A 19,587-nucleotide genomic window follows, 5' to 3' on the forward strand; every position below is an offset into this window, starting at 1 on the left:
CGCAAATTTTTTCCCCACCACCACAAAAAAGGAGCTCATTCAATCTGCAATTATTTTACCCCCTGCATTTATAAAAAGCGAAAAACGTTATTGTGGCTATAAGTAATGCTTTTTGCATTAAAATAATTACAAATTCCTTAAACGCGTGTTTTTTTAGGTGTAGAATGCGGCGCGGGCATGTTGTTTGGCTTTGGTGCTGGTGCAATTGTGTTGGGAGAGGTAGAGTTTAGGTGGGGGAAAAAATTTGCGGTCCAGACTTTTTTGGTCAGGGCGTGTATTCTCACCAGTTGATACCGTGCGAAGACGGAGCGCAGCTGCCGTCTCAGTCGACGCAGCTGTGACACCAGCTCTGCCCCACAATCAAAAACGTGCAGGATTTGGGAGGATTGGACGGCACGGCAGCGACCTCTGGCTGACGGCTGACGGGCGCAGCAAACACAGGGCAAGGCACGGACCCTGGGTTCAATCTTTGAATCCCCACAGCGTCCCGCCAATGCCCAGCTCAGCACAGCCTTTGGCATCACATTCAATCTCGAGTCTCCCTTCATTACGAGCGGCGCGTGCTTTCCCGTACAAGTGCATGGATTGAACGGATTGCATCTATCCAACCCTTCACAGCTGTGCCGTGACGATCCCCAGCGCCCGCTCTGCGTCGCCTGCCTGTCTCGGGCTTCTCTAGGGTCCGGCCGGCCCCTCCTCGCTGTTAGTCGCGTCCTCGTTGGCACGCCGACCAGGCGCTTCCGCCGCTACCCCAGAGTCCTCCCTTCGGTTGCGACACCAATTGCCCACACAGCATGCCACATTCCACACCTGCGTCACGCGGCTGATACATGATACATCAAAAATACAATCACCAAGCGAAGCCCCCGAGGCTCACACGCCGCCGCCATCATGCTCTCCCACCTCCGATTCCACAGACGTCCGCCGTCGAACCCGACGTCACCGCTCCCGGACCAGTCGAGCCCTTGGGACTCCACGCAGTCGCAGGAGCATCCGCAAGCCTCGCTAGACCCTTCTCCCCGCCTCGACTCCCGTCCTCGCTCATCGAATGCTCCAAACGAACCGCCGACGCTACCGCCGATAGCCAGAGTCACCTCGGAGAACGACACGTTGTTCGATAAGAAGTCGTTCGTGGCCCAGACCGCACCCCAAGACCCGAGGTCACCCCCACAGCCATCAGCCAAGGAAGTCAAGTCTCCTCCGCAGCCCCGGCCTTCGTACAGCGGCAGTGAAGCCGGCTTCATCGGAGGCGTGGCACTCCAGAAATACCGCAAGAGTCTCCAACATGGTCAATACATGGGGCCTGACACGGCGTCCACGCCGCCATCCCTTCCTGAGAGCGCGCTTTCCCGGTCAAAGCCGCCCCCTCCACCCATCAACACTGGCGTGAGCGACCGTCCCCCTCCCGTGCCCACGAGGCAGCCGAAAGCTCCCTCGAGCTTCGTCGCGCCGACCGATATTAACTCTGGCCCCACCCAGCCTACCGGAAAGAGGCCGGCCGGCACAAGGCTTGCCACGGAGCCGCCCAGCTTTTCCCATCAAAGTGGCAGCGCCGCGGCACCAGAAGCGCAAAAGACTAGGAGAAGCTTGCCGTTTCTCAAAAACCCCGTCTCCACACTGTTGATGCGCCGCAGGATGGGGCAGAACGCTTCGGATATCACCCCCGAACCCCTCTCCCTACAGAACTCCGAGCCCACCTATGATCCGCGTATCAAGGGCACGAGGGTTCACGATTTTAGTGCCCCTCGGCCTCGCCGTATTGTATCCCCGCCGCCGAGTCACGGCCCACCAAATCCAATGGCCAGTCCCGAATCTGTGTCTGGATATCAAATTCCGGCTCTCGACAAAAAGGTCGAGGTGGCCGCGGCCCATGCTGGGCCACAAAGCTCTCCGGAAAAGCAGCCAAGCGGAGGACCGCAATCTCTAAAGCTGGAGCCCTCGCTGCAACTTGAACCCGATGGTGGCGATGCCAATCAAGTGTCCCCAACCGCCCCACCGATACCTACAAGATCTGATAACCGGCGAAAGGCCTCCCTCGAGAGGAAGGCGGTGCCAGGGCAACTAGTGCAGGTCCAGGACAACCCGCCAGCACTGCCACCCAAGGACTCTCGTACCACTTCTACCCGGACAGCTTCGACCAAGTCAACCAAAACATCCGAGAACGGAAGCCTCCACGAGCTTCCTAGAAAGATGTCGTCGACAAGGAGTACCATGTCACGAAACGCCTCAGCATCCGGCCGCTCTGTGAGGGATGGTGTTCTCGCCGCCCTGCCCAGGCACATGAAGAGTACCTCTTCTAGATTTAGCTTCGACATGATCGGTGCAGCAAGACAGGAGAAGCTTTTGGAGGAAAGACACCGACAAAGAGCACTGGAGCGGAAAGATAGCGATCCAGGGCCGGGCCACCGGGACTCCCGGTTTGACGATATGGACGAATTCGACTACGACGCCATGATGGATGATGATGGGCTCGAGGAGAGGATTCCTGGCGTCAATGCGGATGCCGAGGACGACGACTACTTGTACGGGGAAGAAGAGATTCCGATGATCGGGGAAGACGATATTCCGATGATCGGAGAAGAGGAGATACCTATGATTGGCATAGACGAGGTGCTAGACGAGGACGAAGAGATGGATCCCGACAACGACCAGGAGAACTTTGCTGGGTTCGTGTTCCAGCGATCGAACCCGGTTTCAGAGCTGGCGAGCCCAATGTCGCCGACAATGCTGGACACACCGCGGGACGACAGCGGCAAGGTGATCGGGTTCGCCGTGACCAAGGATTCTTCGACCCCTGGAGTTAAAAGCCAACTCGCCGCATCTCCCGTCATACTGGCTGAACCGACGAAGCTGGAGCAAGCAGTATCCGGTCTGGGCATCCGGTCTTCGCCACTCGGTGTCCAGACGTCACCGGCGCTCACATCCGAGTTTGTGGAAAAGAGAAATCAGCCGGTGGGGGCGTACGGTCAAAGGCCCCGATCCCGAAAGGATGAACTTTACTACGATGACGGATTCACAAATGAATTTGCCGACGAACTGGACTTCGGCGGCGAAGCGCCGTCTGGCGAGCCGTTCGACGAGTCCATTTTTGACCTTGACGACACGGACCGGTATGGGCGACCGATCCCGGGCGCCTTCGCTCAGGCCCAAGCCCAGCGCGCAGCCGAGCGCCAGGCATCTGTGAAGAGGGAGTCAGACACAAATTCGCGCCCATCCACGCAATCAGTCGTGTCCGAATCGACCGCCAATACTTCGCTCAGCACTGAGTTGGATGTCGGCGCCGTTCCTGCTGTCTCCAGCGATGACGCCGAGAACAAAAAGGCTCAGGTTTCTGCCCCAGAGGCACCTTCTGCCCCCGAGGCACCATTAGCTCAGGCCGTCGAGGGCGAGGCTGTTGTGGAGGAGTTGCTCCCGGTCCTCTCCAGTGAAGACGCCATGTATCAGGCCGCCCTTGCCGAGGCCACACAACGGGCGGCACTGTCGGGCAAGTTCCGTAGGGACTCGTCGCCACCCCTGCCGCCAGCGGACCTGCTCATCATCTCCCCCACAACAGCCTCGGACGCGCCGCATAGCGGTCGCTCCGACGCGCCGCCCGAGGGCTTCGACAATGACTACTACGAAGACGACCCGTACACGCAGGATATGGACGACTACGACTTGGACGACGACGATATCGTTGCCGAGGCCAATGCCTCGGCGCTTGCTAACGATTCGGATGGTTGGTACGGCCAGGAATTCGGTTTCTATTCCAATGCTCCAGGTGGGCACCATTTGGGTAGCGCGAGTGGACAGAGTGCGCAGAACCCGTACGAATACTCCAACGGCGGCTACTTTGGTCCGTCGGGCGGCCTCAACATTGGCAGAAGCGCCAGCGGGCGTGTCCTCTCGCGCGAGCCCAACCTGACACCCATCACAGAGCGCTCCGAGTACTCGAACCGCAACTCCATCATGTCAATGGGCCTGCCATCAGCCATCGGTAGTGGGCCCGATAGGAACAGCCTCCAGAGCCCAGGCCTGGCACAGCTCGCCATGATGGCCGATGACGATAACCTGACGCTCTCGTCGCTCCTACGATTGCGGTCGCGGGCTTGGGGCGGTTCTCAGCCCAGCCTAGTCAGCAGCCGTGAGGGCAGCCCGAGGTCTGAGCGGCCCGGGCCGTTCCCGTTATCGGCGTCAGCCGTTGCTGATGGACCCCTGTCGCCATGGGCCTCGCCTGGCCCGGTGCAGCCTCAGCTCTCGTCACCCTGGGCTTCGCCCGTCGTGGCGCAGCCAGTTGCTCATTCGTCTTCCTTCCTAGGCGTGAACCACGCGCGAAAGAATTCCGCCCTATCGGCCTGGGGCAAGGACTCGGACGCCGGCAGCGGGAGCGGCAGCCCGACGTTGATGATGAGCTCCGCATTCCCGCCGCCCACCTCGCCATCCCCCCTGCTTCAGACCACGACTCGCTCGCACTCGCAGTCATCTATACCTCACGCGCACATTGCATCTATGTTGCTGCCGTCCTCGTCGCCCTCCCTGGTGGGCAACACCTCGTCGCCCTCGGCGAGTGTCTCGCCACCAGAGGAAGTAGCACCGATCACGTCCAGCGTTACTGCCGGCACAGCGAAAGAGGTGCGTCGGATCCCTTCGTCGGGGTTCTCGACATGCAAACCCTCGTCAGTCCACGGCGACGACAACCAAGCATCATTCACTGCGAACGGCCGTGTTACGGCGAGCTTGTCTGATGCTGCAGTGCCACCACTTCCGCTGCTACGGAGCTCGACACTTGGGCTGGTTGCGTCAACCTCTGTTGTTGGGGATATGGAAACACTACCCACACAAACACCCCAGGCAGACTTGGGTCATCACAGATCTGGCAGCATCTAGGCTTGGATACAAGATGCAGACCCCTACTAGCGCTTAAAGGGGAACCAGCCCCCTTGGTCCCGCGACTTTGTTTCTTTGCATGTACTACAAGGAGTTACCGGATAGCTTGATACCACGGGGATGACTATGTACCAGTTAGGCGCAGTTTGGATACTACCCGTCGGGCTGAAGATGTCCCGAAATCCTTGGAGTTTCCGAGCTACGTTCCTCGCACACCTAATATAGTATATTTTGTTCAGATTCCATATTCTTCCGGAGCAGACCTGGGTGGGTTGTGATGGGCCAAGGCGAGACGTTAGGATTTGGATACCAGAACAAATCGGAGTATATTCCCACTCATGCATGGTTCTCAGAGCTTGAGTATGCGTCATCCCGTGGCGAAGATGGTCCAGGCTGCTGAGGGACAATTCGTCTACAGTACTCGGTGCGGTGTGTGTCGCTCGACTCTCCCTACGCGCAACGGCGTGGGGCATGGTTCCCCCCGCACTGTCTCGGGCGGGTGAGTCTGGATAGGGACGCCCCACCCCCGCTGCGAAGGCTCGGCGATGCATGGCGTGCTGCCTAGGCCGCAGCAAGAGTTTAGGCCGCCGAGCTTAGCAAGCTAATCTTGACTTCATGTCGATCGGACGCCGTTTGAAGCCTACCGGGGGCAGGTGAATACACCGGTTCACCATCACCGTCGCACAAACATCACCAGCCAATAGTGATTGAGACGGGGAGACAGTACCTCGACATGCCATGGCCCCATTGGTGACGGGCAATGATGCAATCGCGACCCGCTGGGGCAATTGACGTCACACGGGATTTATAACGGGATTTTGGACATGGCGCCCCCGCGCGTGCTGTATATAACCTCGGCAGACCCCGCCCGATGAGACAGCACCAGAAGCCAAGCGGAGCCAGACTGGATATCCTGAATATCCTGCGCTCCTCTCCTCTCAACTTGGTTCTATCCCCTGCCAGACAGCAATCCCCACCAGCCTTACCGACGCCATGGCGAAAACGAGCAACAAAACGCTCATCTTCAAGAAGGTGCCCGACGGCTTCCCCAAGCCGGGCGACATTGTCGTCGAGGACCGGCCCATCGACCTCTCGGACTGCCCGGACGGCGGCGTCGTGGCCCAGGTCCTCTCGGTCTCGCTGGACCCCTACCTGCGCGGGCGCATGCGCGCGCCCGAGGCCAAGTCCTACTTCCCCCCTTTCGCGCTCGACGGCCCCGTCGAGAACGCGGCCGTGTGCCGCGTCGTCACGTCGCGCTCGGACCGCCTCGCCGAGGGCGACCTGGTGCGCGTCTCCATGTGCGCCGTCGCCCAGTACGCCGCCCTCCCCGCGGCCCGCCTCGAGGGCCCGCGCGTCAAGCTCGACCCGTCGCTCGGCATCGACCCGGCCCACTACCTGGGCGCGCTGGGCATGCCGGGCCTGACGGCCTTTGCGGGCCTGTACGACATTGGCAAGCCGAAGAAGGGCGAGACCATCTTTGTGAGCAGCGCCGCGGGCGCCGTGGGCCAGCTGGTGGGCCAGCTGGCCCTGCGCGAGGGCCTGAGGGTCATCGGCAGCGCCGGGTCCGACGACAAAGTCGAGTTCGTCAAGAGCCTCGGCTTCCACGGCGCCTTCAACTACAAGGAGGAGAAGCCGGACGAGGCTCTGGCGCGCCTGGCGCCCGACGGGATCGACATCTACTTTGAGAACGTCGGCGGCGAGCACCTCGAGGCGGCGCTGAACCACATGAACAAGCGCGGGCGCATCCCGGCCTGCGGCATGGTATGTCGGCATGCGCATGCACCTTCTTTCCCCTCCCCCTATCGTTTTTGTGAGAAGACTAGGGTCACTAATACTCCTCCTCTCCTTGCCCCCCTCCCCCCAGATCGCCGACTACAACCGCGCCAGCGGCGAGCAGGCCACGGGCATCCGGAACCTCTTCCTGGTCGTGGGCAAGGAGATCACGATGCGCGGCTTCCTCGTCAACTCGCTCGCGCCCGAGTACAGCCAGAAGCACTTTGAAGAGGTGTCCAAGGCGCTGCGCGACGGCAGCATCAAGGCCAAGGTGCACGTCACCGACGGCATCGAAAGGGGCCTAGAGGGCATCCTGGCCGTCCTGCAGGGCGGGAACTTTGGCAAGGCCGTGCTGAAGATTAGCGATTAAAGGCTGTATAGATAGTTGGGGCTGCTATGGGTCTTTGTATTTGTGCTAAAATGCTTCGGCTGGCTCAACCTTTGCATCTGTGATCTTGTGCGTCCTGGCCCCTATGGTGCTCGTCAGACTATCGACTCGAGTAGATTCCCAGGCCCCATTTCGTTGGCACAGTCTATGAGGAGCTGAGGCAATAAAAAGAAGGAGTCTGTCCCGAATCTTACTGGGCTCTATAGGGAACAAGGAGTAAACATCAGCATGATGGAAAGGAATCTGAGACCTACTATGTTAACGCCCTGCCGAGCGCAATGGAACAGCAGGCATCTAATCAGTCCAACACAAAGTCACGACCGGCATGTTCGTTGACGAGACCAACGAAAACCCCCGCGGTGTACAGAGTACTTGTCCCGTCAGAGGCTAGGACAAGTCCAGGAGCCCCAAATATCCATGGCAGAGATGCAGAGACGAGGAGCAGCCGAGGTGTTTGGATAGTGTGAGTGGCGAAGAAAAAGCCCTCTCTTGATTCCAAGACGACACCCTCGCCCTGAAAGCCATAGAGACGGAGTGCCGTGAGGACGCCTCCAGGCAGATCCGCGGCGTGGTCGATGTTCCACACTCGTTGGCTCTTCAGCCAACTGGAAACAAACCCTCTCGCCTTCTCCCCCAACGGACCCAGCTCCAAAGCCACAACTTGCGAGAGCACAAGCCTGCCCTCCCGCACGACTCCCGGCTGGCCACGGCCGCAGCACGGCAGCTGCAAAACGGCGGGCAGATCCCCGACCCGCGGCCTCCAGCGACGCCGCGGCTCGGCGCAGCGCGGAGCCGCCGAGAAGACGAACGAGTAGTCGCCCTTGCGCTCGCACACGCGCATAAACGCCTCGCACGCGTCGGCTCCGGCGCCGGCTCCGGCGCTGCTGGCGGGCAGGCGCGACACGGCGCCCACCATGGCGTAGAAGTGGTCCTCGGGCCGCAGCTGGCGTCGCCGGTCCATGATGGCCATGACCTGCAGCGCCGACCTTCCCTCGTACTCGGCCACCAGGTACTCGAGCACGTCCTCGAAGGCGTCGAGGCGCGGGCGCGCGCCGCGCCGCTCCAGAGGGGTGAGCGGCATGTGCGTCAGCGCGTAGCCGACGCGGTTGAGGAAGATCTCGCCGCCAATGACGGGCGCCGCGCCCGTCGTGGTGTTGGTGGAGTCGTCGCCGTTGCTGGTGAAGAAGAGCGCCCGCGCGTTGACGGCCTCCTGGTACGTCCACGCGCGCGTGACCCAGTCGTCATCCTCGAGTGCGGCCAAGTCCCCGTCGGCGGGCCGGTCCGTCTCCAGGATGTTGTCGAGCGCGGGCCGGGCGGCGGGCGAGAGCACGACGAGCACCTCGCTAGCGCGCGAGTAGATGAAGCCCATGCTCTCGAGGCAGGCGTATCGCTCGCGCGGCGGACCGGGCGGCACGCAGAAGGCGTCGATCCAGATCTTGGTCAGATGCGGCCTCGCGCGGGCCGCCGTCCGCAGAGCCGGGACGGTGCGGTCCGACACCTCGAAGCCGGCGTGGAAGGGGCTCGGCTCGCGGCCGGGGCCCCAGGTGTACGAGATGCAGAGGAAGGCGACGGGGTCGGCTGTTGGGGTTTCGGCCAGTTCGAACGGTTGCAACGTCCAGTAGCGGCCGTCCAGCTCCAAGCAGTTGCCGCCATTTGTCCGTGTCTCGACGACGAGATACAGCCTCATGTTTACAATACCAGTCTAAGCTCCACGGAAATTTGGCTGGTTCCACTGATTGAGAATCCGTAGACGCGGAAATGTGGCTGGCGCGGGGTCCTTGTGGTCTTTGTCGCCGGGGTTAATGCCTGGCCTCCGTCGTGCCCGGCACACACCACCAGACAGCTGAGCCACTTCCCTCGCAGATCAGTCAAATGACAGGCCGAGACGGGCCCGCCCGCCCGACCACTACTTCAAATATCTTCTACATGTCGGTGCCTCCTTAAGCTGCGCCCCAGAGGTCCTTGAGCCGAAAACAAAATCTTCAAACACCCGATGTATACTTCCTTTGAATTTTGGTGCATCTGGATGGACGCACGTTTGCTGCGGCGGGTTCCCGTGGCGGGACACTACCTAGCTCCGGTCTTTGTCGCAAGTCCCGTAACCACAGCCTGCTGTTCCGCCAAAGGCTTACAGGGAGCCATATCAGACGAGATTATTTACAGCCATATCAGACGAGATTATTTACAGCAAAAAACCCTCGTCCTTTGACGAAAGACCGGAGACATACTTACACGCCGTTCGTTAACCGTGGGCTTGAAGGCCTTAATTACAAGCAGATTTATGCCAATACAAACAATCCGAGCTAGTTCTCGCTTTTTTAAATTATGGCACATGTCCGTTGCGAACTGCCTTCTTGCTAAAGTAATACTTAATCCCGACACCCATGATAAGGCCGAGAACGGAGCAGGTTACCGAGGCCACAATGGCGATTGTGGCGCCTTGGGATAAACCGCTTCCGCCGGAGCTCGGAGTAGGTTCTGCTCCGGCAGGGTATGGGAGTTAGCCACGACTTGGACCTTGAACCTGTTATGCGCTCAATACTTACGCGGCGTTTCCGTGGCTGCCGATGTCTTACTCGGCGTCCTCGATGTGGGCGTCGTCATCACTATCGACGGTGTCCCAGCCGCCACCGTCTTGCCGCCCGGGTTGGCGCAGGCGGGATATCCGTTCAGGATGCTGCAGGTAGTACCCACAGGACAGAACCCGATCCAGGTCCCCATGTCGCAACAAATGTAGTTTGCGGGGATGCAGCTCCTAACGGATACGCCAACGCAGCACTGGTAGCCGGTCAAACAGCTGTAGGGATTGCCGAATGCTGCAAGGGGCTGTGGTCAGCGGGACGTTTTTGATGGGGGCGCAGCTGGCCGTGACGCACTGTCCGAGTAACAATATGCTCTCTTGTCCAGAGCTTGGTTGACGGTGAGAGAGCGTGGATCTAAACGTTCGGAGCGAACAAGAAACGCCGCCAACCAGACGGCGAGGATTCCTGGCCAGATATTGCCCATGGTTTAAAACAAGTGTCTGGGCTGCAGGCAAAATGAGACATACAATAAAAACCAAGACAGTCGTGCTCTTCCCCGCCTCTTATAGCTCCTTGCTTTGCGGCTCGGCCAGAAAGGCTGCCGAGATGTAAGAGGCCTGCTAGCTCGCGCTGTCGCGACGTGGAGCTAGCGATATATGTGGTATATATGATAGATGGAATCGACTGCGGACAGCGCGATACATGACTGGGTCGGCACTCAGCTGCTCCATGTGGTGCGCCAGGTATTGGATGTGACAAATTACGACCATCCAACCCATTTAGCGCCATCACATCCGAGGGGAAAGCCTAGTGGCCCACCTGCAAGCTTTCGGTCTCGGGCATCAGCCCTACTGCCTCCCCCGAGACCACCAAAAGGTCGCCTTCAGCACGAGGACATTGCATCCCTTGGGCATGGATCGAAACATGCAGCATCGGCAAGAGCAACAGTGCAGAGTTGACCGAGGCCATCAACTCCATTTTCCAGGGCTACAAAAAGGCGTCCACGTGTCACGCCCACCTCTCCGATCTCCATACAGGCCCAAACAGGGACCCCGCATCCCAAAGTGCAGGAGACCAGCTGCGTGTCGACCTGGGCTAGCGACGGTGGTTCAGCCGCGGCTGGACCCTACCAGAGAGCATGGCCCGGTCAACAAATGGCCTGTCTCTCGTTGCGTGGTCCGGAGACGAGGGGGGAAGCCGAGCCGCCCGTCCTACCATGGCGTTCTAGCCCGCCCTCCCCAGCAGTTCGCCTCCTAGAACCGAGCTAACTCGCTCCGCCACGACGCCCAGTTTTTCAACATGACGAAGCGCGGCGTCGAATTCCCAGCCTTCCTGAAGATGGACCATGTCAACGGGGACTACCTGATACATATCTACTGCCGCGACGGTGCGGTGCAACGTTCAAATGTCCGCTCAGGCGTGACCGCCATGCGCCTCGTCAAGATATCCTCTGGGTTCGCTCGGCTTCTAGATCCGCAAACTCCCGAAACTATCGACTCCTAAAAGCTTGCTTGCCGCCCAGGCATGCCAGGGCTTTTTGTCACTGGCTTGGTTCCTGATAAACTCCAATAGGCCTTCCTCGTCCAAGTCTGATTCCCAGGATATCAGCCCCAGCGAACCTTCTTTCCCGAGCAGAGATCAAACACCCTTCCTTTGCAAGGAATAAGCGCCGTTGTCCGGGTTATGACAAGCTCACCATAGTGGTGCGAGATCTTTGGGATGAGAGCCTTGAGATGCTTGGGGACAAAGCGTCCTCGCTCAAATATTCGGGCCTGTGTAGCATCTCAGTGTAATCATTTTCTACTTCTCTATTTTGTTTAGGTTTTTTTTTCCTTTTGTAATTTTGTCTCCTCGTGCGGCAGCTGTCGTTGTGCTGTTTTATCTCTTTTAGTGGCTATTACTATTCTTTTCAAAACTCGTTGTATCCGATTTCCCGCACTTCCTATCTTCCTCCTTGCCTTGGTGTTATGCTTTTACTTATATTGCCTTCGTATTCTGCGTTTGTTGCTCTTTTTGTGACGTTTTCCGGCTCTATTTTAAGTAGCCTTTCAATTCTCCCCAACGTCTGGCGGTAACTGGCTTTTCATTCGTGTCAGCACCATGCCGAGCCCATCCTTTAGTCCAGGATTCACTGTCGCCTCGATACGTAGCTGCAGCTCTTGTATGCGTTCCTGCAGTTCGCGCGTCTGTTCGGATACCGGACTTTCTTCCCCTTCCTCTTCATCTTCCGCCTCTACATCATCTCGCTCGAGCCCCTCGCCAAATGCGCTCTCGAATGCGGCAGCCATACCCGCATCCTTGATGGCAAAGACCACCTCCTCAATAACTTCCCACGTCTCAACCTGCCGGGTCTTCTGCTTCTGTCCCTTTTTCGGCGTCTGGTCTGTTCGAGGCATCAGCACCCTCCGCCACGCACGCGCAATCTCGCCCACAGGGTTACCATATGCGCCGCAGCCCCAGGCGCCAAGTACGACCTTGTGGACCCCTTTGGCCTGGCAGATGCGCATCACCATGCGCATCTTGTCCAGCACGAGCTTGCGGTCCTTGTCGTTGGTGTACCGTCGCTGGCCCGAGACCCCGTCGGCGGTCTCTCCGTCATCTTCATCCGTGTCGGGATTCCGGAGCATGGCCGCGGTGATGCAGTCAAAGAACCACCTGTCCCTTTTTTCGAGGATCGCATATGCCTTCTCGTCGCTGTTTGCTGCTGCTGCATCTCCTGCGCCGGCCTCTCCGTCACGAAAGGCCAGGACGTCGGGTGTGTAAATGGCGCCCAGCTCTGGCAGGCGGTACCACTCGTCCTTGAGAGATGCCAACAGGGTGGTCCTCATGCAGAGAGACTCCTCCTGGCTTGTTGCACCATTCAGGAAGCCCCCGCCCGGGCTGAGGGCGGAAGCCATGTTGAGAACAGCGACGCGCCTTGCTGATACTTTGGAGCCTGGCCGTGGCGCTCTCGGATCATTGCCAGACCCCACAGCCAGGGCTCTCGCAGCCGTGAGGGTATCCGTGACCTGCAGCCTCAGGCGAGGCGGCAACGACGGGCCATCGTCTCCTCGGGTGTCCGTCGGCTGGCCTACAATGAGTTCGGCGGCCTCGATGCCGCGGCGGGCGCGGGGGTGCGTGGGCAGCAGCGACGGGATTATCTGGTTGATGGTGGCTTTGGCTTTCTTGGCGCGGGCTGCTTTGCGCAGGCATGCAGGGGGGGCCCACTGAAGGCTCGAGTCGGCCCATCTTATACAGTTCGCTGGGGTGATTCAGCCAAGAGGAGAGAAGGAAGTTCTGTCAGGTTTCTGGGTTGGAAAGACATTCAGATCCCTAGTATTTCGCCGTCGTTGTCGCCACCGTTTGGCATTCTTTGTGGAAGAAGGAAGCATAGTGGACACCTGAGGCAGGAATTTTAGCTGCAGACATCAGCGCATGCAGTTATTCTGGCGGGGCATTTGGCGTATATCCCACCCGACCGAATTGGACCGAATTGGGACGTTTCATGCGCAACTACGCGTAGGGACGAACCTCGAATAAAAAACAACGGACGACCGGAAAACTGGCACTAGCAGCCATGGCCGCCATCGCTGAACCCCGGCGGGTCGCCGAGATCATGCTCTCATGGCTCGGTCTAGAGCTCGTCTCGTGCGTCGAGCTACAGTCGCTGTGGGCGGGCTACGGCCATATCTGCGCCCTCCGGGGCAAGGTCGCAGACGCGGCCAAGCTCCCTCAGGGCCTTGCTACCGCAGCATCGGACAGGAGCAACGTCGCCCTGATCCTCAAGCTGATCTCCCCGCCACGCCAAAGGGGGGCCAAGGCGATGGACGAGGGCCACCTGCGCAAGATGTTCAGCTACGAGGTAGAACAGTACTTTTACCAACAAGTCGCGCCGTCGCTGCCCAAGGACGACGTGGCCGTCGCAGAGTGCTTCGCGTCGACGAGGGACGAGCGATTCCTCGACAGCAGCCCCGAGGCGCGCGGGCTCGGCGGCGTGACCGCGACGATAATGACGGATCTGCGGTCGCGATTCCCCGTTGCCGGAGAGAAGCGCGCCGTCTTGAGCAGCCGTCAGATCCATTCGGCACTGGACTGGCTCGCCAAGTTCCACGGCACAACGAGGGTTCTGCTCTCGCCTCGGGTGGCGGAAAGGCTTGAGGTCGGGCTGGAGGATTATCTTTTGCCGCCGCTCGAAGAGGCGAAGCGACGACAAAATGGAACGTTGCAGACGGACGGCTCCAAGAGCGCCGCAGGGTCCAAGCTATGGCTAAACGGGGGCTACACTTATCTCGCCACGAGGCGCAAGGAATACCAGTCTCTTGTACGGGACGGCTACTCGGAATGGTCCGCAGCCTTTTGTCGGCCGACATCAGGAAGCTCCGTCGGCGAGATGGCGGCCAAGTTCCTCACCCCGACCGGCCGGCCGTTCGAGTCCTACATCCACGGCGACGTCAAGTCGGAAAACCTCTTCACCACGGCGCAAGGGGACCGCGTTGCCTTTTACGACTTCCAGTACGTCGGGCTCGGACTGGGAGTCTGCGACCTGGCCAAACTGTTCACGTGCTCCGTACCCCTTGAGATGCTCACTAGCTCTGACGAGGGGGGGCTTCCTGAAGCGCTTCCCATGGAACAGGAGGAGAGATCACTTGTGGAAGCGTACAGGCAGACGTTGCTGACTACGATCAGGGGTGACAATGACGACATGCGGCTGCCATATGACGACAATGACATGTTTCTAAGACACTGGGAGACGGCGCTGGTGGATTGGTGTCGCTTCCAGGCCTCATGGGGGTTCTGGGGGAACACTGAGTGGCTCGAGGCCAGGGTACGGTCGATCCTGGCGGACGAGGGCTGGAGGCAATGGCTGAAGCTACAGGTAGACGAGAAGAAATCGGATGCGAATTACAGATGAACTTGTTGAGTAGAGTCAAGCGGGGAGAATACAAGTTTTACAAATGGATTTATCTAGTATTGCCGAGATTGTGTTGGAAACAGAAAGGGGTTGTATGTCGTTTAGACATCCGGGCGACGTGGAGGTTGGGTTAGGTGCATCCCTCTCGGGAGAGATTGGTGGACGTCCTCGTCCTCGTCTCGCTATGGATGAGCCTCCCCTTCATCTATAGTGCCTTCATCGTCGGCTTTGTCCTTACCACCATGGCCGCCTTCTTCTCCGTCCCACCCTACGAGTACTCGGCCCCGGACCACCACCGACGGCCCCGAGGGTGTCATATTGGCCATTGCCGTGCTGCTATTCGTCATCAATATCTTCTCCGCTGTCTTCTAGATCTGAGACCGCAAGATCTGAGACCGCAAGATCCTGGAGTAGACGGCGCCCATCTACCACCTATTAGGTGAGTTGGCGGGTCTTTGCATGGCAGCGGCCGGCGCCGCGGTCCGGAAGCGTCTAGATTTACCACCGACTTCGGCCAGCGGGGTACATCTTCTTGGCGACCGTGTATGCTAAACATCACCTCTGCTGTTGGTGGCCCTGCACCTGCAGGAGCTCGATACGACCCCGTGCTGACTACATATGCGAACATGCATGACACCTTGGGAAATCTAACGATATAGATCTCGGTGGGATTTGGCCATAAAAGAAAGCAATTTGACCCTGCCGTGGTATTGCGAATTTGTGAGACTTGCAAAGGGGGTCTAGAAAATGTTGGGTCACAATACTGTCACTGTTCTCCAACTCCTGATATGGTTCAGCCCGTCGGCTACCGGGCTGCGAGTCCCTCGCTATGCCACAGCCGTTTCGGAAGCAGCCATCTCCAAGACTGAATACGACTTTGTCGTTACCGGCGGGGGCATTTCAGGCCTCACGGTGGCCGACCGACTGACCGAGGACCCCAACGTCAACGTCCTGGTCATCGAGACGGGGCCCTTCGACAAGGACGAAGACAGCGTCCTCGTGCCCGGCGCCTTCTTCCCGGTCCCGTACCTCTGGCCCGGCCTCACCAGCGCGCCGCAGACCGAGCTGAACAACCGGACCTTCGCGGTCCCCGCCGGACGTGGCGTGGGCGGTGGGTCCATCGTGAACGGTATGGTGTTTTTGCGTGGCGGCAGGACGGAGTACTCGCACTGGGAAAGGCTAGGGGCCGAGGGCTGGGGCTGGGACGGCCTGCTGCCCTACTTCAAGAAGAGCGAGAACTTGACCACGCCCCCCGCCGAGTTTGCCGCCGCCGCCAACATCTCGTGGGTCGAGGCGGCGCACGGGCGCGACGGCCCGGTGCGCGTCTCGTACCCCAACTACTTCTTTCCCGGGGCGGCCAGCTTCTGGCAGGCCGCGCTCGAGAGCGGCATCGCCCCTTCGCCGGACCCCAACGCTGGCGACCACGCCGTCGGCCTGTTCAACATCCCGACGCTGGCCGACGCGACCACTCGGACGCGCAGCCATGCCCGGCTCAACCACTACAGCCGCGTCAAGGAGTCGCGGCCGAACTACCACATTCTAGCCGAGCACACCGTGGCAAAGGTGATCTTGGAGGGGAAGCGCGCTGTGGGACTCGAGTATCTGCCTAGCGCCGGCGGGAAGAGGGCGAGGGTGTACGCCAAGAAGGAGGTGCTGCTTGCCGCCGGTGCGCTGCACACCCCGCAACTGCTGCAGTTGTCGGGCATCGGGTCCGGGAAGCTGCTGAAAAATTTGGGCATTGACGTTGTGGTCGACTTGCCGGGGGTGGGCGAGAACTTTCAGGACCAAGCCGAGCTCAAGGTTCCCTACATCAGTAAGGCACCATTCACGTTTGAAACACAGGCCAGCACTTGCTGACTAGGCACCCATCCGGACAGTCGCAAACCAAATCTTCCCAAACCCGGGGGCGCTGGACACAAACTCGACATACGACGCCGAGCAGCGCGCCCTGTACGACGCCAGGAGGGAAGGCGCCTACACCATCGTCCGCACCCTGTCCACCAACCTAGCCCTCCCAGTGCTCCAAAACTCGACGTCCGACTGGCGGGAAATCCTGGCACGCATCCGCGCCGCCGACCCGCTCGCGCACCTGGCGCCGGGGACGCCGGCCGCGGTGCGGGAGGGCTACCGGCGCCAGCGGGAGCTCGTGGTGGAGCAGCTCGCGGGCCGCGACGTGCCCATCGGCATGGTGCACTGGGGCACGGCCGGGACGGTGACGCTGTACTTCCTCAAGCCGCTGAGCCGCGGGTCCGTCCGGATCGACTCGACCGACCCGCTCGCGCGGCCCGTCATCGACTTCCGCACCGCCTCGGACCCGGCGGACCTGGACCTGGCCGCGGCGCTGTTTGACAAGCACGCGCAGATCATGTCGGCGCCGGCCATGCGCGCGCTCGGCGCCCGGCCCGCGGCCCCGTTCGACTACTCCGCTGGTGGTGGTGGTGGTGGTGGTGGTGGCGCGGACGCGAGGGCGGGGCTGAAGACGCTGCTGCGCGCGCACATGAGCCCGTCCAACGCGCACTCGTGCTGCACGGCCGCCATGGTGCCGAGGGCGGCAGGCGGGGTGGTGGACCCGCGCATGAGGGTGTACGGGGTCCGGGGCCTGCGCGTCGTCGACGCCAGCTACTGGCCCATGGTGCTGACTGCGGCGCCGACGGCGACGACGTACGCGTCGGGGGAGAGGATTGCGGATATTATAAAGGAGGAGTATGGGTTAGGGTCTGTGTAGAGATTTGAGTGGCCCAAAGTCGATTAGAAAATTTGCTGACAACAAACCCTCTTGATGCTGGAGTGGCAGCGCCTTGCAGGGCATGAACTCTAAATATTCCTCCACGGCCCTCGGTTGTGCTTGTACAGAATCACATTCGGGACAAGCACTAAATCGGAGGGATTTTTTCTTCCGCAAATATGGATAAAATGCATGCCCAAAACTGTACGCAGCGCTTTCTCACCCCAGTCTCTTGACATTTCCAGACATCTAGATCGATCGTGACGAAAATGCACCTACTCCCGCGATTGGCCTCCATTGCAGCTGCTCAGAGGGAGGATAGCTTGCCAAAGGCTCCTCAGCAGGGAACGGCATGGGGAGGGCCCACTCGACATTCCCTTCTGTTGCCTCAAGGTTTGTCAGTCCCCGTTGCTCCCTGTCCGAGACCCTCCGCTCAAAGTCGTTGAACAGCCACCGCGGGACCTGGGGCATGTCGGCGGGCATGTCTCTGCTCCAGCGAATCAGGTCGGCACACATTGCCATGAGATGGATCAGCAGGATACCGAATCTTGTCACGTTGAGCGAGTTTGATGGTTCTTGCTCCTCCCGTTCCCGCTCCAGTATTTCGATGGAGGTGGTGAGGGTGAGGACGGCTTTTGCCAAGCGAAAGGCTTCCTCGTCGTGACATTTGCAGGTTGCCTCATGTGGGAAGTATATGTCAGCTTGGTGGTAGAGCATCTCCATGATTAATGGGATAATGATTACGGCACTGAAGCCCGCTAACATGGCAAATGCATGTTGCCGAAAACACAACAACATGAAATGCACCGAAGATGGAGAATAGGGCAGGACAAGCATAAAACTCACAGATATTGCCTGAAAGAGGCTAGACCAGATAAACGATATGCAGGGAAACACGTCGTCCTCGTGCTCTTCAGAGTGGTACGCACAGACGTCGATGGTGGCACCCAGCTTGCGGGCATGCAGGTCGAGCAGCCACAGGCTCTTCTGCATCTTGTCCATCATGCAGGCCGTGTTGTAGTCGACAAACGAGAGCTTTTGCATCTCCAGCCCAAAGTCGTCGGCGTCCCGCAGCTCGCTCAGCCAGCCGTTCTCCTCCTCGGCCGCGAGGTGGCGCCTGACATGGTCCCTGAGCAGGACCATCTCGGCGTAGAGCTTGTCCTGGCTGGACGGGGCCCGGGGGGATGGATGCATCAGCAGTGTGACCACCAAGTTGGCTATGCGGTGTAGGTGTCCATGGCAGGGTAGTGGTTTATCCATGGGTCGAACAAGAATGGCAGGACATCGTACTCGGAGGGCCGAACCATTTCAACGATATTGTGCTCATCGGGGTCGGGAAGGACACTGGAGTAGAGTAGGTATTCGGACATGTTTGGGCTATGTCCTGGCCCAATGACCCGGGGGTAGAATGATGCGTTTACGTGATGGTGTTGGGCTTGCAGAAGAATGTGGTGGCGGTTCCGTAGACACTTGGCTCCCCAAATAATGTCCTGCAAGGGTTTGACGGCAACAAAATCTTGAACGGAGAAAGAACCAGTTATATAGCGCAACATGGATATGTAATCTCATCGACCACTTTCTGCGGGTGACAGGGTTGGACAAAACACATACAATTTGGTGATCATCACCCCCAGGTTGTTACAGCCGTTCCGTCAGTGGAACAGCCGGTAGCACACACGCATGGCCCCAAAAATGGGCAGGATAAAACATGAGTCAACCAGACCTCAAATCGGCTCGAGCCTCTCCTAGATATTTCCTTTCTTCCCAGAATCCTTGATGATGATCTCGGCGGCCCTCTCGGCGATGCCGTAGACGGCCGACTGGATGTGGCCAGACACGAGCAGCGGCATGACGCTCGCGTCGACGACACGCAGGTTCGCGGTGCCGTACACCCTCAGCGCCGGGTCGACGACGCCACCGTCCCGCCTCGGCAGCATGGCGCAGCTGCCGGCCGGGTGGAAGATGGTCGACATGGTCTGCCTGGCCCAGGCCTCCCACTGGGCGTCGGTGGCGTCGGGCCCCAGCAGGTCGAGCCCGGGCTCGGCCTCGGCCACGACGCCCGACCGGAGCGGCTGGGTGCCGGCCACGCGCCTCATGAACCGTGAGCCCTCGACGACGGCGGCCAGGTCGTAGCGCGCGCTCAGGTAGCGGGGGTCGATGGCAGGCCGGGTCGGGGACGGCTCGCCCGGCCGCAGGTGCACGCTGCCCACCGAGAGCGGCTGCATGACGCCCGACAGGAGCGAGAAGAAGTCGCGCCCGTACAGCGGGCTGCCGGCCTGCGGGTAGCCCTTGGCGCCCGTGTACGAGTCGGACCAGATGCCCTCGGACTCCGGGTTGGTCGGGCCGGCGGCCTGGATCATGGCCGCCTTCTTCTTGACCACGACCGACGCCGACGCCGCCGCCGCCGCCTCGCCCGCCAGCG

General features: G+C 59.9%; 10 protein-coding genes across 10 annotated transcripts; 5 read left to right on the top strand and 5 right to left on the bottom strand.

Moving 5' to 3' along the window:
• The first annotated feature begins 533 nt into the window (after positions 1–533).
• Positions 534–5,202, top strand: GGTG_02245 (hypothetical protein). The gene has a single exon (XM_009220016.1). It carries the CDS (start codon positions 892–894, stop codon positions 4,864–4,866), a length of 3,975 nt encoding a protein of 1,324 aa, XP_009218280.1. The 5' UTR covers positions 534–891; the 3' UTR covers positions 4,867–5,202.
• Positions 5,203–5,718: 516 nt separating this feature from the next.
• Positions 5,719–7,454, top strand: GGTG_02246 (hypothetical protein). Its single transcript, XM_009220017.1, has 2 exons — positions 5,719–6,627; positions 6,731–7,454. The coding sequence occupies exons 1-2, from the start codon at positions 5,860–5,862 to the stop codon at positions 7,007–7,009; spliced, it is 1,047 nt and encodes a 348-aa protein (XP_009218281.1). The 5' UTR covers positions 5,719–5,859; the 3' UTR covers positions 7,010–7,454.
• GGTG_02247 (hypothetical protein) lies at positions 6,986–8,813 on the bottom strand. The gene is made up of 2 exons (XM_009220018.1): positions 7,282–8,813; positions 6,986–7,110 (listed from the first exon to the last, which is right to left on the bottom strand). Exon 1 carries the CDS (start codon positions 8,712–8,714, stop codon positions 7,326–7,328), a length of 1,389 nt encoding a protein of 462 aa, XP_009218282.1. The 5' UTR covers positions 8,715–8,813; the 3' UTR covers positions 6,986–7,110; positions 7,282–7,325.
• A 537-nt stretch (positions 8,814–9,350) lies between these two features.
• Positions 9,351–10,033, bottom strand: GGTG_02248 (hypothetical protein; the record flags this gene model as incomplete). The annotated part of the gene is made up of 3 exons (XM_009220019.1): positions 9,351–9,505; positions 9,574–9,843; positions 9,904–10,033. 3 exons carry the CDS (start codon positions 10,031–10,033, stop codon positions 9,351–9,353), a joined length of 555 nt encoding a protein of 184 aa, XP_009218283.1.
• Positions 10,034–10,821: 788 nt separating this feature from the next.
• GGTG_02249 (hypothetical protein) lies at positions 10,822–11,052 on the top strand (the record flags this gene model as incomplete). Its single annotated transcript, XM_009220020.1, has 1 exon — positions 10,822–11,052. The coding sequence occupies exon 1, from the start codon at positions 10,849–10,851 to the stop codon at positions 11,050–11,052; it is 204 nt and encodes a 67-aa protein (XP_009218284.1). The 5' UTR covers positions 10,822–10,848.
• A 545-nt stretch (positions 11,053–11,597) lies between these two features.
• Positions 11,598–12,920, bottom strand: GGTG_02250 (hypothetical protein; the record flags this gene model as incomplete). Its single annotated transcript, XM_009220021.1, has 2 exons — positions 11,598–12,777; positions 12,889–12,920. 2 exons carry the CDS (start codon positions 12,918–12,920, stop codon positions 11,598–11,600), a joined length of 1,212 nt encoding a protein of 403 aa, XP_009218285.1.
• An 87-nt stretch (positions 12,921–13,007) lies between these two features.
• On the top strand, positions 13,008–14,508 carry GGTG_02251 (hypothetical protein). Its single transcript, XM_009220022.1, has one exon. The coding sequence runs from the start codon at positions 13,106–13,108 to the stop codon at positions 14,438–14,440; it is 1,335 nt and encodes a 444-aa protein (XP_009218286.1). The 5' UTR covers positions 13,008–13,105; the 3' UTR covers positions 14,441–14,508.
• Positions 14,509–15,131: 623 nt separating this feature from the next.
• GGTG_02252 (hypothetical protein) lies at positions 15,132–17,165 on the top strand (the record flags this gene model as incomplete). Its single annotated transcript, XM_009220023.1, has 2 exons — positions 15,132–16,253; positions 16,318–17,165. Exons 1-2 carry the CDS (start codon positions 15,188–15,190, stop codon positions 17,163–17,165), a joined length of 1,914 nt encoding a protein of 637 aa, XP_009218287.1. The 5' UTR covers positions 15,132–15,187.
• A 249-nt stretch (positions 17,166–17,414) lies between these two features.
• On the bottom strand, positions 17,415–18,535 carry GGTG_02253 (hypothetical protein; the record flags this gene model as incomplete). The annotated part of the gene is made up of 3 exons (XM_009220024.1): positions 17,415–17,843; positions 18,012–18,330; positions 18,435–18,535. The coding sequence occupies 3 exons, from the start codon at positions 18,533–18,535 to the stop codon at positions 17,415–17,417; spliced, it is 849 nt and encodes a 282-aa protein (XP_009218288.1).
• Positions 18,536–18,910: 375 nt separating this feature from the next.
• On the bottom strand, positions 18,911–19,525 carry GGTG_02254 (hypothetical protein; the record flags this gene model as incomplete). The annotated part of the gene is made up of 1 exon (XM_009220025.1): positions 18,911–19,525. One exon carries the CDS (start codon positions 19,523–19,525, stop codon positions 18,911–18,913), a length of 615 nt encoding a protein of 204 aa, XP_009218289.1.
• Between the last annotated feature and the right edge of the window lie 62 nt (positions 19,526–19,587).

Source organism: Gaeumannomyces tritici (genome assembly GCF_000145635.1).
Source record: "Gaeumannomyces tritici R3-111a-1 unplaced genomic scaffold supercont2.1, whole genome shotgun sequence".
In the NCBI taxonomy this organism is placed as follows: Eukaryota; Fungi; Ascomycota; class Sordariomycetes; order Magnaporthales; family Magnaporthaceae; genus Gaeumannomyces; species Gaeumannomyces tritici.